The 17,723-nt window shown below is 41.6% G+C and overlaps 1 protein-coding gene across 1 annotated transcript; it reads right to left on the bottom strand.

The window, feature by feature from the left end:
• Positions 1 to 8,149: 8,149 nt before the first annotated feature.
• On the bottom strand, positions 8,150 to 10,540 carry LOC125551055 (uncharacterized). Its single transcript, XM_048714206.2, has 4 exons — positions 10,169 to 10,540; positions 10,001 to 10,041; positions 9,886 to 9,916; positions 8,150 to 8,348 (listed from the first exon to the last, which is right to left on the bottom strand). Exons 1-4 carry the CDS (start codon positions 10,513 to 10,515, stop codon positions 8,327 to 8,329), a joined length of 441 nt encoding a protein of 146 aa, XP_048570163.1. The 5' UTR covers positions 10,516 to 10,540; the 3' UTR covers positions 8,150 to 8,326.
• Positions 10,541 to 17,723: the final 7,183 nt, after the last annotated feature.

Genomic DNA, 17,723 nt, shown 5'->3' with positions numbered 1-17,723 from the left:
TATTGCGAAAGGTTTTCGACAAGTTCAAGGAGTTGACTATGATGAGACCTTCTCGCCCCTAGCGATGCATAAGTCTGTCCGAATCATGTTAGCAATTGCTGCATTTATGATTACAAAATTTGGCAAATGGATGTCAAAACTGCATTCCTTAATGGATATCTTAAAGAAGAGTTGTATATGATGCAACCAGAAGGTTTTGTCGATCCTAAAGGTGCTAACAAAGTGTGCAAGCTCCAGCGATCCATTTATGGACTGGTGCAAGCATCTCGGAGTTGGAATATATGTTTTGATAGTGTGATCAAAGCATATGGTTTTATACAGACTTTTGGAGAAGCCTGTATTTACAAGAAAGTGAGTGGGAGCTCTGTAGCATTTCTAATATTATATGTGGATGACATATTGTTGATTGGAAATAATACAGAATCTCTAGGTAGCACAAAAGGATACTTGAATAAGAATTTTTCAATAAAATACCTCGGTGAAGCTGGTTATATATTGGGCATCAAGATCTATAGATATAGATCAAGATGCTGAATTGGACTTTCACAAAGCACATACCTTGATAAAGTCTTGAAGAAGTTCAAAATGGATCAGTCAAAGAAAGTGTTCTTGCCTGTTTACAAGGTGTGAAGTTGAGTCAGACTCAATTCCCGACCACTGTAGAAGATAGAGAGAAAATGAAAGTCATTCCCTATGCCTCAGCCATAGGTTCTATCATGTATGCAATGCTGTGTACCAGACCTGATGTGTGCCTTGCTATAAGTTTAGCAGGGAGGTACCAAAGTAATCCAGGAGTGGATCACTGGACAATGGTCAAGAACATCTTGAAATACCTTAAAGAGACTAAGGATATGTTTCTCGTTTATGGAGGTGACAAAGAGCTTGTCGTAAATGGTTACGTCGATGCAAGCTTTGACATTGATCCGGATGACTCTAAGTCACAAACCGGATATGTATTTTTATTGAATGGTGGGGCTGTCAGTTGGTACAGTTCCAAGCAGAGCATCGTGGAGGGATCCACGTGTGAAGCGGAGTACATAGCTGCTTCGGAAGCAGCAAATGAAGGAGTCTGGATGAAGGAATTCATATCTGATTTAGGTGTAATACCTAGTGCATCAGGTCTAATGAAAATCTTTTGTGACAATATTGGAGCAATTGCCTTGGCGAAGGAATCCAGATTTCACAAGAGAACCAAACACATCAAGAGACACTTCAATTCCATCTGCGATCATGTCAAGGAGGGAAACATAGAGATTTGCAAGATACATACGGATCTAAATGTTGCAGACCCATTGACTAAGTCTCTCTCACGAGCAAAACATGATCACCACCAAGACTCCATGGGTGTTAGAATCATTACTATGTAATCTAGATTATTGACTCTAGTGCAAGTGGGAGACCAAAGGAAATATGCCCTAGAGGCAATAATAAAGTTGTTATTTATATTTCCTTATATCATGATAAATGCTTATTATTCATGCTAGAATGGTATTAACCGGAAACTTAGTACATGCGTGAATACATAGACAAAACAGAGTGTCCCTAGTATGCCTCTACTTGACTAGCTCGTTAATCAAAGATGGTTAAGTTTCCTGAACAAAGACATGTGTTTTCATTTGATGAATGGGATCACATCATTAGAGAATGATGTGATGGACAAGACCCATCCGTTAGCTTAGCATTATGATTGTTTAGTTTTATTGCTATTGCTTTCTTCATGACTTATACATATTCCTCTTACTATGAGCTTATGCAACTCCCGAATACCGAAGGAACACCTTGTGTGCTATCAAACGTCACAACGTAACTGGGTGATTATAAAGATGCTCTACCGGTGTCTCCAAAGGTGTTTGTTGAGTTGGCATAGATCGAGATTAGGATTTATCACTCCGAGTATCGGAGAGGTATCTCTGGGCCCTCTCGGTAATGCACATCACTATAAGCCTTGCAAGCAATGTGACTAATGAGTTAGCTGCGGGATGATGCATTACGGAACGAGTAAAGATACTTCCTGGTAACGAGATTGAACTAGGTATGATGATACCGACGATCGAATCTCGGGCAAGGAACATACCGACGACAAAGGGAACAACGTATGTTGTTAAGCGGTTTGACCGATAAAGATCTTCGTAGAATATGTAGGAGCCAATATAAGCATCCAGGTTCCGCTATTGGTTATTAATCAGAGATGTGTATCGGTCATGTCTACATAGTTCTCGAACCCGTAGGGTCCGCACGGTTAACGTTCGATGATGATTTGTATTATGAGTTGTGTGTTTTGATGACCGAAGTTTGTTCGGAGTCCCGGATGAGTTCAGGGACATGACGAGGAGTCTCTAAATGGTCGAGAGGTAAATATTGATATATTGGACGAACGTATTCGGACACCGGAATGGTTTCGAAAAGGTTCAGGTATTTTCGGAGTACCGAGAGGTTACTGGAACCCCTCAGGGGAATACTGGGCCTACATGGGCAATAGGGGAGAGGGGAGGCAGCCCACAAGGGGTGGTCGCGCCCCCTCCCTATAGGTAGTCCCAATTGAACTAGGGAGGGGGACGCCCTCTTTCCTTCTCCTCTTCCTCTTCCTTCCCTCTTTCCCCTCTCCGGAAAAGGATAGGGAGTCCGACTAGGATTGGGAGTCCTAGTTGGACTCCCTCCTTTGGCGCGCCCCCTAGGCCGGCCGCCTCCTCCCCTCCTCCTTTATATACGGGGGCGGGAGGCACCCCAAACGCACATACATTGTTCCTCAGCCGTGTGCGGTGCCCCCCTCCATAGTTTACCACCTCGGTCATGTTGTCGTAGTGCTTAGGGGAAGCCCTGCGCGGATCACATCATTAGTGCCATCACCAAGTCGTCATGCTGACGAAAATCTCCCTCTACCCTCTACTGGATCAAGAGCTCGAGGGACGTCATCATGCTGAACGTTTGTTGAACACGGAGGTGCTGTATGTTCGGTACTTGGATCGGTTGCATCGCGAAGACGTTCGACTACATCAACCGCGTTAACATAATGTTTCCGCTTTTGGTCTATGAGGGTACGTGGACACACTCTGCCCCTCTCGTTGCTATGAATCTCCTAGATAGATCTTGCGTGATCGTAGGAAATTATTTGAAATTGCATGCTACATTACCCAACAAAATGGTAGTTTCCTATTTACTTTCTTTGCATTCTTTTACTTTCCATTCCATAAACCCAAAATACCAAAAATATTACTTTACCGTTTATCCATCTATATCATATCTCACTTCGCAAATTACCATGAAGGGATTAACAACCCCTTTATCGCGTTGGGTGCAAGTTGGTGTTTGTTTGTGCAGGTATTCGGTGGCTTGTGCGTTGCCTCCTACTGGATTGATACCTTGGTTCTCAAAACCGAGGGAAATACTTACTCTACTTTGCTGCATCACCCTTTCCTCTTCAAGGGAAAAACCAACGGAAGCTCAAGAGGTAGCATGTAGACACACTCTCCCCCTCTCGTCGCTATGCATCTCCTAGATAGATCTTGCGTGAGCGTAGGAATTTTTTTTTGAAATTGCATGCTACGTTTCCTAAAAGTCCCTCGTAAGTCTTCTGGTCCTCCCCCGAAGCTTGTACGGTCTCTTATGTTACAGAAAAAATGCGCGTAAAATTTCATCGTGTTTGAACTTTGGTAGGTATGGTTTTTCTGCAAAATAAAAACATGCAAAAAACAGAAACTGGCACTAGGCACTAAATTAATAGGTTAGTCCATAAAAATAGTATAAATGACATACAAAGCATACAAAAGTGATAATATAATAACATGAAACAATGAAAATTATAGATACGTTTGAGACGTATCAACATCCCCTAGCTTAATTCCTAGTCGTCCTCGAATAGGTAAATGATAATAAAAGAATGTTTTTATGTTGAATGCTACCTAACATGTCCTTAATCAAAGATGTATTGCAGGATGAATATTGGGATAGGAGTGACTGAAGGCAATAGTCTATCAATTTGACACGAAAACAAATAATACATGAACATACCAATAAAAATCATTGCCTTTTTCAAAATAGAGATGCTAAAGAACGTGATCTCTACACACTTAATCATGGAAAGCATGGAATGCTCAGTCTTCCGAACATAATAATATCAAGTCATGAAGAACCTCGGTGCCAAACCAAGTAATTGATTCATTCTTTTCCTCGCTTCAGGATTTTAAACTTTTTGAGTGTGAGCCAAAGACTTGGCACTTTGGATGGCAAAGAGAATGATGATTAGGGTTTATAAGGAAAGACAAAAAGGTATAGGAAAGTCTTACATTAACGAGGCTTGATCATTAGGCAATGGAGAGGCCTTATAATCGATGTTAATGCAAGGAGTAGGGATTGTCATGCAACGAATGCACTAGAGCTATAAGTGTATGAAAGCACTCTTTAAATGAAACTAAGTGGGTGTGCATCCAACTTTTTTGCTCATGAAGACCTCAAGCATTTTGAGGAAGCTCGTCATTGCAATATACAAGCCAAGTTCTATAATGTAAACATCCCACTAGTATTATATACAAAAATGAAAATCTCGAAACTCTACATATGAAATACATGGTGCTACTTTGAAGCACAAGTGTGGTAAGAGGATAGTAGTGTACCCCCTCTCTCATTTTATTTTTTTCCTTTTTAATTTTTTTAATGTCCTCATGGACCGTATCCCCTACTTTTTGAGGAATCATAAGTCTCCACCAATTCATATCCTCACAGGTAGGGGGGCACTCTAATAATAATGATCATCACACATTTATTTTACTTACAACTCAACAACTGAAAAATAATTACTATATATGAATGGCTCTTGCAATGTACCAAGATGTGCAATGATCTAGCATAAGATGTATTATAATAATGAATGGTGGCTTTGCCACAAAATATCATGTCAGCTCTATATGATCATGCAAAGCAATATGACGAATGAACACTCAAGTCATATGAATAGTAACAATGGAAGTTACATGACAATATATCTCAGAATGGCTATGGAAATGCCATAATAGGTAGGTATATATGGTGGCTATATTGAGGAAGGATATAATGAGGCTTATGTGTGAAAGAGCGAATCATTTCACGGAGTTGGATGCATCGGCGAAGTTTGCACCATGACTCGAGATGAGAGTGAGAAATGCATGGTGCCGAAGAGGCTAGCAAAATATGGATAGTTGGGAGTGCTTTAAAGTCCAAAAACTCACATTAAAAATAAAATACCCAAGTACTTATTGCAAAAGTTTATTAGCCCTTGAAGCAAAGAATAACTTGCATGCCCCTAGGGGGGCAGGTTGCTAGGAGTTAACCATCACGCGCCCCCAATCCAAACACACAAAGGAAGTGAATCAAAGATAAATCATGCTCCAACTTCCTTGCTATGCCAATGACTAACACTTTCATGTAGAGAGAGAGAGAGACCGAAAGCCATCTAGCTATTTCTATGGAGACGTAGGTCCTAATGGAACTACTCCATATCATCATGGAGGCAAGGTTGATGAAGATAGCCTCCCCAATGATTTTCCCCTCTGGTAGAGTACCAGAACAAGGCTCCAGATGGGATCATGCAAGAACAGAGACTTGCGGTGGTGATAAAATTGTTTCGGGTCTCACTCCAAGGGTTTAGAATATATGAGAATTTATAGGCTAGGAATTAGGGCAAACGGAGCCACAAGGGGGCCACAAGTCAGATCGGCGCGCGTACCCCCTGGGCGCGCCCCCTACTTGTGGGTCCCTCATAAGTCTTCTGGCCCTTCCCCGAAGCTTCTAAGGTCTTTTATGTTCCATAAAAAAACCACGTAAAATTTCATTGTGTTTTGACTTTGGTAGGTGTGGTTTTTATGTGAAACAAAAAAAGTGCAAAAAACAGGAACTGAAACTTGGCACTAAATCAATAGGTTGGTATAGAAAAATAGTATAAAATGACATATAAAGCATACAAAAGTGATAATATAATAATATGAAAGAATAAAAAAATTATAGATACATTGGAAATGTATCAGAGCACGTGTGTATTTCTCCCTATGCGAGAAGCATAAGTTCTTTTACTTCGAAAGTGCAAGTGTCTTCACCCCCATGAGATTATAAATCAGTTACACTTGAGAGCACGACATAGTAAAATTTGGAAGCACATGTAGTTCACTTTGGAAGCACAATTTCTATGGAAAAAAGTTTGTTGAAATCTATTAACACGGCCTAGTTTTGAAGACCTCGACGTGAGGAATGCTATCATAAAAATGATTTGCGATTTGGACATACAGTTCAAGAGATATATCATTTTGAAAAGGCTAATCCATGAAATAAACTCAACAAACCCATCCATTCCTCTTCCGCGTGGGAAGGAATCACAGTAGAATGCCCCACTTGTCACCATAAGAGGAGATGGAAGTGACCTATGAAAGAGATACCTCTTAACAGGAGCTTTTGAGTACCTTTTATAGAAACGAGTATATTTGGGTAGATCGTCCTTGGAGCGAGACATGGGTAATATAGATGTACAACCATTATGGAACCCAAGCCCAATAATATTCATCTAAGCCTACCAGCCCACTCAGTTCTAGTCTAGGTAGCTCAACAAGCAAAAATGTACAATATAACTAGTACCGGTGAACTAAGCCTAACTAAAATGGTTAGGTTCTTTGTGGTGAAACCAATTCATTTAGGTTCAAGTTCTAAAATTGACACAAATGGTCGCATATTACTTGGATTTATTTTCTGCTTTATGATGTTATTATTTCAGCGGTATGGCATACCGTCGACTATGAGATGCATATGGCGATTTCATCAATCTCAAGATATATTGTCTCAGTCGCATGGAGATGCTTACAGAGAGAGGGTATGTGTTGATAACACTATGGCTAGATAGATCCACAAGGTAAAGAACACCAAAATTTTCTATTGTGTGCGTAGGGCACGGCCGAGCATGCAAACGTGCACTGCTCTCATGGGCCGGCCCATCACATGTTGTTTTTGGTCGAGTAGCGAAAGCTTTCATTCAGAGCCAAATGTGCCTATTGGAATGGGCTGCACCATACTTTTTTCACCTTTTTATTTTCTAAAAATTTAATTTTATAGATTCTTTTCTAAGAATCATATCACAGATTTATTTTCAAAGAAATTTTACTACAGAAAAAATAAAAATTAACAAATTTAAAAGAAATGTTTAGGATTTTTAAAATTTGAAGTTTTATAAATGCTTATGAATTGAAAAAATATTCATGAAAAATATTTTGGTTTTCAAAATGTCCATGAGTTTGAAAAAGTAAACAGAACATGAAATATAAAAGGTAAATCACTTTTTTTTTCAAATCCAGATGCACGAAGCATCCGTGGACTAGGATTCTTCAAGAAACCTTGAGAAACCATGAGTTTGTCTTGCGGGTTTCGATCCTCATCGTGTTTTTCCATTTGGACGTAGTCGATGGTGCTCCGACGTAATTTCTTGCCGTCTAGGGGACGGCACCAAAACTATGCAAGGGTTCAATAATGACGACTACGACTCATGGGTGCTGGTCATTAGGGACACGTACACGAAGATTTTCCGACTGCCATCTTCCATAATTAACATCTCCCATAATTAATTAATTACATGCCTAGTTGAAAGAAATATCATAATTCTAATTGTTTACCGTCCTAGTTAATTGCATTAATGACTCTGATTCCAAATTGATTTGGCGCCACGAAAATCCCATTTAATTGCAGATAATTAATTAGACACATAATTAACCATCTGGACTATAAATTATATTGATGACCTAATTTTTAAATTTATTTTCAAATTATTTTCACATTAACTACTATGTGTGAAATGATGACATACCAACTTCAATTTAATAGTAGAGCTTATTCTCTGCGGAGAACAAAAACTGACGGTATGTTTCTACTTTCTATAAAAACTAGTAAGCGTGCACGTGCAATGCACGTTCGACAATGCAATTCATTTTTGAATTTCACCTTTGCTTAATTAGTTTTATTTTTGTGATTGTTTGTTCGTCTACACCTTTTTTTCAAGTAGGTAAAGAAAAAAAATGGAAATGTCATATGTGCTATTCTCAAAAATAAAAATGAAAAGGAGTGTTGTGTTTTTTTAACAAATAATTATGATAAGTGTAATGTTATGCAAAATTATTCGTTTGAAAAAAAATACTCTAATAAATATTTTCAGTCAATGTTTAGATCATACGTAGTGTTGTGGAAATCCCACCAGTACAAGGCTCAAATATCAAATATCATCTAATCCATCGCATGTATAAAATCTTGTAGTCCATTTTGTACCAGCAAGGTGGACGACTCGTTCCTCTGCATGCTTATGCTTCTTTCGATTCAGATTCCATCAAAAAGAAAAGTCTTCCGCTCTACAAGTAGTAGGTAGAATGCATGTAAGTGCAATCAATTCTTTTGGATTTGAAAATATCATTGTCACTCTTATGCATATCACAAAGTCTCCTCGGAAGGATTGTAAACTGACATCTCAGTTAGCTTCAGAAGGGCCTCTAGAACAAGAGTGAGGGGGAAACAGATTCACAACAAGCTACAACTAATATACTCTATATAGTTATAAAGCAAGTTAGAGGTGAACTTCTGACGGTCTTACAGATCCACACCAGAATAATCACGGGAGAAACATTAACCATATCACAGATGAGCTACAGCAAACTGAACCTTGGTAGCAAATGCAAGGCTATCAGCAAATATAACTAAGGAAGTCCTACCTTTGAATTAAATATGGACTAAAATGATATGCTTTTGTACCAATTTACACCAATCCCTATTGCAACAAATAATAATAGCTGGTACAGTTGTACACCACTAAAATTACTATTAAAATGTCACTTCAATCCAGTGCCGGGATAAAATGAAACCTTGGAACATAATCCCCCAACAGCAAAATACACATGTAAAATTGTAGTACCAAAATTGAGTTGACTGGAGATGTATTCGGATTTTTGGATGAGGCAACCTGAAGACTAACTACACTTATTTGTCAAAACACGGAACTAACTACATTCAATCTTTCGTCGTGTTCTCTTCAAATCAAGCTCAAAGATCAGAAATCAAGTCAACAATGTCAAGAAGGAAGTCTCCCTCGGAAGATGGAAATAAAGAAAACAAAGAAAAATGGATTAAGGGGAGGTTTAGCGGTCGGTTGCGTGACGCTAACAGAGTTGGACCGTGATTGACCACATGGAACCATAGACCGCGAGTCGGGTGAGAAATGATACATGGAAGCATGCTTGGTTAATAACTACTGTCATGCACTCGTGGAGTGCTTTTGTTGCTTCAACTCCATCTAAAGTCCTATGAATAAATACTCTAAACTCAAACTCCACCAGGTCAATAAAACGTCAGAAGTCCTAGCTACATATTTGATTCAACAGTCAATATGGACTTCAAAATGCCATTGACAGGACGACAGTACATCGAACAAAAAAATTAGTTGCTTTAGAATCCCATGCTGAAGCTTTATATGTGTTCTATGTCATGTATCTGTTCTTCTGTTCCATATCCCGAAACAAAGAAGTGTGTTTAAACTCTGCAGCATACGATCTCATGTATATGTCCTACCTATTCCATTGCCCATTTACTTTTGCATGGCCTTCTGTTCACCACAATAACTAAATTATGCCCAAAGAACTCAGTCCTCTTAATTCACAACTTGGTACACATAAAACTTACATCATGAGATAAAAAAATCAAGTGAGCGAGCACAAAAAAGCAAACAAGCAGCTACCTTAATCAATTAGAAGAACCACGATCTGACACATGAGAACATACTGATATGAAAAAGCAAGCGAGCACACTTGTAGGCAAAAGAAGCAAGCAAGCAGCCATCTTAATTAACAGTTGGACCTTGATCGGTTAGAACAATTTGGTTGACATGAGACTAATTACCTGCAGGTTTCGTGGGTGCAGCAGATCAGTTCTGCAGAGGCAGCCAGCACGTAAGTATCATGGCGGACTTGTATCTCGTTTCCAATAAAGACGGGCTATCCGGTTTAGTTAGTACCTTTGCGTCGTCTAGACTGTGGCGTGAAGTTCCATAGGCACCTATGTTGTGGCCGGTGCGTGGGCATGAACGTGAACGACGAAAAGAGGAAACTTATTACTGGCTTCTCTGACTCACGGATCAGGTTGGCGGCCACGCGCGCGACGAAAGAGGAGGGCGACAGCGTACCTGGGGCAACGGAGGAGGAGCGGCCGGCGGCAGCCTACGCTTGTGCTTCCATCAGAGGAGGAGCGGCCGCCGGTGGCGGCGGCGGCGGTCCGAGCTTGCTTTATGTGCGGCGGCGGCGACCCACGCTCGCATCCTTCAACAGGGAGCCGTAGTCGACGCCTCCCTAGCGACGGCGAGAGACGGGGCGCTAAACCCGTGGCTGAGGACGGCAGCCTCCAGCAGGAGGTTGGAGGTGGAGGAGAGTGGTGTCTGCGCCAGGAAGATTGGGGGTGGGTGAGGGGTAGGCGGATCAGCGGCGGTTCGTCCGTGCGGCGGCCGCTCACGTCCCAACAGGCAGCGGGTTGCATCGTGTGCTTCAGTGATTAGTTTCCTGTCTTCGTGTCGCATGATTAGGGTGGTGTGGGTCGTGGAATTCCATCTTTTCCTCCGCAGTGGAGTACGGTCAGTCAATTTAAATTACTAAGTGCACACAAAAAAGTACCAAGTTAAGGACAACTGTTAGATTAAGTTTAGTTAGACTAATCGTGTGGTGTTGGCTGGTTCGTGCGATGTTGTGGGGCTAATTATGAGGTGCACATAAAAAAGTTTTTATTTATAATTGTTTAATAATAGTAGTAGAGAAGAAAAGAAAAAAACTGACTGTATGGGAATGGAGCGTGCTCGCCGGGCCTCAGTTGCTTGGATCGGACTCCACGTGGCGTGGATTGTTGGATGCACGACTCGATGCACGCCAAAATAATTGTTGGAATCTTGCCTTCTGTTCCGTCCCTTTCTGTCTCCCGATAACATGGACCAGATTAGTGAATGTATAGACTTTGCCGTCACGTTTCGTTTAGATCGAAGGATAGACATCGTGAGCTAGCAATCAAGCGTTGTTGATGGCCGGGATGGCATAGGCATTGTGGACAGGGTTCGTCATCCTTCATAAACAAAGCAACCCATCAAAGTATATGGTCGAACAATACGCTGTGATGAGGAGACCTCCAAAAAAACCGATCTATAGATACAACATGAAACATAAAACTAGCTTAACGCCTTGTCAAGCCTGGCAGTAGAAGCCTGATGAGGATGCGACGCCCCTAGGAGGGTGACGACACTAAGCGTCGTCGCTGCCGAACCTGATCATACAAACCAAGCAGCCCCAGTCACCATTCGCACAGATGCGGCCACCGCAACGCAACCATGAAGCCTCGGAACTCCACTGCACCATTGTACCATCAACGACGGTTGAAGCCCCCAACCACCACTATCACCCTCGTCTATGGCTGCCCAGATCTGATGAGGCAACACCCAACCATGATGACAACAAGGACCATGTCCACGCGGTTGGACGTCGAGACCGTACTCCACCTAGCCCGGGGAAGAGCCGCGAGGAGAAGGCCTAGCAAGTTCAACGGCAGTGCGAGCCCCACACGGATGTTAAGGTCCTATAAAGGGAGACACGGATGCGGGAGAGCTCCCGCCGCCGCCGACCTCCACAAGGGGCTTGCTATGAGGGGGAGGAGGCAGATGAAGGAAATATGCCCTAGAGGCAATAATAAAGTTGTTATTTATATTTTCTTATATCATGATAAATGTTTATTATTCATGCTAGAATTGTATTAATCGAAAACTTAGTACATGTGTGAATACATAGACAAACTGAGCGTCACTAGTATGTCTCTACTTGACTAGCTCGTTAATCAAAGATGGTTAAGTTTCCTAACCATTGACATGAGTTGTCATTTGATTATCAGGATCACATCATTAGAGAATGATGTGATTGACTTGACCCATCAGTTAGCTTAGCACGATGATGGTTTAGTTTGTTGCTATTGCTTTATTTATAACTTATACATGTTCCTATGACTATGAGATTATGCAACTCCCGAATACCGGAGGAACACTCACTAGTAGAAAACGGGGCTTTGGTCCAGGCCGGGTCAGCCCATTAGTCCCGGTTCAGTCCAGAACCGGGACCAATGGGGGCATTGGTCCCGGTTCGTGAGCCCAGGGGGCCGGCCGGGCCACGTGGGCCATTGGTCCCGGTTCATCTGGACCTTTTGGTCCCGATTGGTGGGATGAACCGGGACCAATGGGCCTTGCTCCTGGCCCACAACCATTGGTCCCGGTTCATGCCTCAAATCGGGACTAAAGATTAGACCTTTAGTCCCGGTTTGAGGCACGAACCGGGACTAATGAAAATGGGACCTTTAGTCCCGGTTCGTGCCACGAACCGGTACTAAAGGTCCCATTTTCAAACTCTACCCCCCCCCCCCCCGTGGATCTCCTTTTCAATTTAAAAAAAATAAAAGAAAATGATGGAAATGTCAAAAAAAATAAAAGAAAATAAGTTTCCCATGTGATATGTGGTCTAGTTGTTGGGAAAATTTGCAAATGTGAATTTTGACTTTATTTGCAAAATCTCTCTAAAATTTGTAAAAATGGGCATAACTTTTGCATACTAACTCGGATGAAAAAGTTTTTTATATGAAAAATCATCTACTTGAAAAGTTACATCCGAATTTAACTGGGGGAACCCTGTTAAACATTTTCAAAATCCTCAAAAACCAAATAGAAAAAAAGTTACGGGGCTTTTAAGATCTAGAGTGAAAAAAATCGAAAAAAATTCAAACAGTGGGCAAACTGTGGTCAAATAATGGTCAAACTAATTATTCTAGAATATTAGTGTTACTAAATAATTATTTCTGTTATTTCAAGTTTGGTCAAATCTGGTCAAACTGTGGTCAAACTGTGGTCAAACAATGGTCAAACTAATTATTCAAGAAATATTAGTGTTACTAAATAATTATTGTTTTTTAAAACAATAGTTTCAAAATAAAACTATGAAATGTGTCACTTCATGCTCAAGCAAAATTCCTGAAGGTTAATAGGATTGACATCTTAGTATTGTCAGGAAAACAACAGGTGTAGACTTGGAGCGAGGGAGAATAGAACCCGGAAGTTAAGCGTGCTCGGGCTGGGGGAGTGGGAGGATGGGTGACCGTTCGGGAAGTTAGATGATTTGGAATGATGAGAGGTGATTAGAGGATAAATTGAGAAGTGATGAGGGGTGGTGATTACAAACTAGAGGTTAAAATAATTCAGAAATTTGAAAACCAAAAAAAATTCAAATTTTTTTTTCAAAAAAAATCATAAAATTTCACGTGGCCGCGCCCTTTAGTCCCGGTTCTGGATTGAACTGGGACTAAAGGGATAGGCATTAGTACCGACCCTTTAGTCCCGGTTCTAGAACCGGGACTAAAGGCCCTTATGAACCGGGACTGAAGGCCCTTTTTCTACTAGTGACTTAGTGTGCTATCAAATGTCACAACGTAACTGGGTGACTATAAAGATGCTCTACAGGTGTCTCCGGTGATGTTTGTTGAGTTGGCATAGATCGAGATTAGGATTTGTCACTCTGTGTATCGGAGAGGTATATCTGGGCCCTCTCAGTAATGCACATCACTATAAGCCTTGCAAGCAATGTGACTAATGAGTTAGTTACGAGATGTTGCATTATGGAACGAGTAAAGAGACTTGCCGGTAACGAGATTGAACTAGGTATTGAGATACCAACGATTGAATCTCGGGCAAGTAACATACCGATGACAAAGTAAACAACGTATGTTGTTATGCGGTTTGACCGATAAAGATCTTCGTAGAATATGTAGGAACCAATATGAGCATCTAGGTTCCGCTATTGGTTATTGACTGGAGATGAGTCTTGGTCATGTCTACATAGTTCTCGAACCCTTAGGGTCCGCACGCTTAACGTTCGATAACGATCGGTATTATGAGTTTATTTGTTTTGATGTACTGAAGGTAGTTTGGAGTCCCGGATGTGATCACAGACATGATGAGGAGTCTCGAAATGGTCGAGACATAAATATTGATATATTGGAAGGCTATGTTTGGACATCGGAATGGTTCCGGATTAGTTCGGGCATTTACCGGAGTACCTGGGGGTTACCGGAACCCCCCAGGGAGTCAATGGGCCTTATTGGGCCTTAGTGGGAGAGACGAGGAGGCGGCCAAGGTGGAGCCCCCCCCAAGCCCAATCCGAATTGGGTGCCGCCCTTTCCTTTCCTCTCTCTCCCCCTTCCTTCCTCTCCTACTCCAACTAGGGAAGTGGGAATCCTACTCCCACCGGGAGTAGGACTCCCCCCTTGGGCGCGCCATGAGAGGGCCGGCCCTCCCCTCCTCCACTCCTTTATATACGGTGGAGGGGGGCACCCCATACACACAAGTTGATTGTTTAGCCATGTGCGGTGCCCTCCTCCATAGAATTCGACCTTGATCATATTGTTGAAGAGTTTAGGCGAAGCCCTGCGTCGGTAACTTCATCATCACCGTCATCACGCCGTCGTGCTGACGAAACTCTCCCTCGACCTCAGCTGGATCTAAAGTTCATGGGACGTCACCGAGCTGAACGTGTGCAGATCGCGGAGGTGTCGTACCTTCGGTGCTAGGATCGGTCGGATCGTGAAGACGTACGACTACATCAACCGCGTTGTCATAACGCTTCCGCTTACGGTCTACGAGGGTACGTGGACAACACTCTCCCCTCTCGTTGCTATGCATCACCTAGATGGATCTTGCGTGTGCGTAGGAATTTTTTTGAAATTACTGCGTTCCCCAATAGTGGCATCAGAGCCAGGTTTATGCGTAGATCTTATATGCACGAGTAGAACACAAAGGAGTTGTGGGCATGGGTATATACATATTGCTTGTCGTCACTAGTTGTTTCTTGATTCAGCAGTATTGTTGGATGAAGCGGCCCGGGCCGACATTACATGACCGCCTTCATGAGACTGGTTCTACCGACGTGCTTTGCACACAGGTGGCTGGCGGGTGTCTGTTTCTCCAACATTAGTTGAATCGGATTCAATGAACAGGGTTCTTTCTGAAGATCAAAAATCAATCACTATACCACGTTGTGGGTTTTATGCCGTAGGTAGGAACGATACTTGCTAAGCCCGTAGCAGCCACGTAAAACTTGCAACAACAAAGTAGAGGACGTCTAACTTGTTTTTGCAGGGCATGTTGTGATGTGATATGGTCAAGACGTGATGAAATATAAATTGTTGTATAAGATGATCATGTTTTGCTAAAGTTATCGGCAACTCGCAGGAGCCTTATGATTGTCTCTTTATTGCATAAGATGCAAGCGCTATATAATTGCTTTACTTTATCGCTATGCGATAGCAATAGTTGCAAAAGCAATAGTTGGCGAGACGACCATGTGACGACACGTTGATAAAGATCAAGATGATGGAGATCATGGTGTCATGCCGGTGACGATGGAGATCATGACGGTACTTTGGAGATGGAGATCAAAGGCACAAGATGATGATGGCCATATCATGTCACATATTTTGATTGCATGTGATGTTTATCTTTTATGCATCCTATTTTGCTTAGTACGACGGTAGCATTATGAGATGATCCTTTACTAAAAATTTCAAGGTATAAGTGTTCTCCCTGAGTATGCACCGTTGTGACAGTTCGTCGTGCCGAGACACCACGTGATGATCGGGTGTGATAAGCTCTACGTTCACATACAATGGGTGCAAGCCAGTTTTGCACACGCAGAATACTCGGGTTAAACTTGACGAGCCTAGCATATGCAGATATGGCCTCGGAACACTGAGACCGAAAGGTCGAGCGTGAATCATATAGTAGATATGATCAACAAAGTGATGTTCATCATTGAAAGCTACTCCATCTCACGTGATGATCGGACATGGTTTAGTTGATATGGATCACGTGATCACTTAGATGATTAGAGGGATGTCTATCTAAGTGGGAGTTATTAAGTAATATGATTAAATTGAACTTAAATTTATCATGAACTTAGTTCTTAAGCAATGATACGGAGTAGCTCCGTGATCTAGGGATTATCCTCATTGCTGCACAGAAGAATTATGTCCTTGATGTACCGCTAGGTGACGGACCTATTGCAGGAATAGATGCAGACGTTATGCACGTTTGGTAAGCTCGATATGATGACTACTTGATAGTTTAGTGCGCCATGCTTTATGGCTTAGAACCGGGACTTCAAAAACATTTTGAACGCCGTGGAGCATATAAGATGTTCCAAGAGCTGAAATTGGTATTTCAGACTCATGCCCGAGTCGAGAGGTATGATACCTCTGACAAGTACTTTGCCTGCAAGATGGAGGAGAATAGCTCAACCAGTGAGCATGTGCTCAGATTGTCTGAGTACTACAATCACTTGAATCAAGTGGGAGTTTATCTTCCAGATAAGATAGTGATTGGCGGAGTTCCCTAGTCACTATCACCAAGTCACTAGAACTTCGTGATGAACTATAATATGCAAGGGATGACGAAAACGAATCCCGAGCTCTTCGTGATGCTCAAATCGGAGAAGGTAGAAATCTAGAAAAGCATCAAATGTTGATGGTTGACAAGACCACTAGTTTCAAGTAAAAGTGCAAGGGAAAGAAAGGGAACTTCAAGAAGAATGGAAAGCAAGTTGCCACTCCCATGAAGAAGCCCAAAGCTAGACCCAAGCCCGAAACTTAGTGCTTCTACTACAAAGGAAATGGTCACTGGAACTGGAACTGCCCTAGATACTTGGCAGATAAGAAGGATGGTAAAGTGAACAAAGGTATATTTGATATACATGTTATTGATGTGTACTTTACTAGTGATTATAGCAACCCCTCGGTATTTGATACTGGTTCAGTTGCTAAGAGTAGTAACTCAAAACAGGAGTTGCAAAAAAATAGAGACTAGTTAAGGACGAGGTGATGGTGTGAGTTGGAAGTGATTCCAAGGTTGATAAGATCACCATCGCACACTCCCTTTACCTTCGGGATTAGTGTTGAACCTTAAATAGATGTTATTTGGTGTTTGTGTTGAGCCTAAATATGATTGGATCATGTTTATTGCAATACGGTTATTCATTTAAGTCAAAGAATAATTGTTGTTCTATTTACATGAATAAAACCTTCTATGGTCATACACTCAATATAAATGGTTTATTGAATCTCGATCGTAGTGATACACATATTCATAATATTGAAGCCAAAAGATGCGAAGTTAATAATGATAGTGAAACTTAGATGTGGCACTGCCATTTAGGTCATATTGATGTAAAGCGCAGGAAGAAACTCCATGCTGATGGACTTTTGGAATCATTTGATTGTGAATCACTAGATGCTTGCGAACCATGCCTCATGGGCAAGATGACAAAGACTCTATTCTTCGGAACAATGGAGCGAGCAACATACTTGTTGGAAATAATACATACTGATGTGTGCGGTCCAATGAGTGTTGAGGATCGAGGCGGGTATCGTTATTTTCTGACCTTCACAGATGATTTGAGCAGATATGGGTATATCTACTTGATGAAACATTTGAAAAGTTCAAAGAATTTCAAAGTGAAGTGGAAAATCATCATAACAAGAATATAAAGTTTCTATGATCTAATCGCGGAAACAAATATTTGAGTTACGAGTTTGGTCTTCATTTGAAACAATGTGGAATAGTTTCGCAACTCACGCCACCTTGAACACCATAATGTAATGGTGTGTCCGAACGACATAAC

Source organism: Triticum urartu, chromosome 4A (assembly GCF_056163025.1).
Source record: "Triticum urartu cultivar PI428250 chromosome 4A, HENAU_Tu73, whole genome shotgun sequence".
NCBI lineage: Eukaryota > Viridiplantae > Streptophyta > Magnoliopsida > Poales > Poaceae > Triticum > Triticum urartu.
The sequence above is the reverse complement of the archived record's forward strand: the minus strand, read 5'-3'. Positions and strand labels throughout refer to the sequence as shown.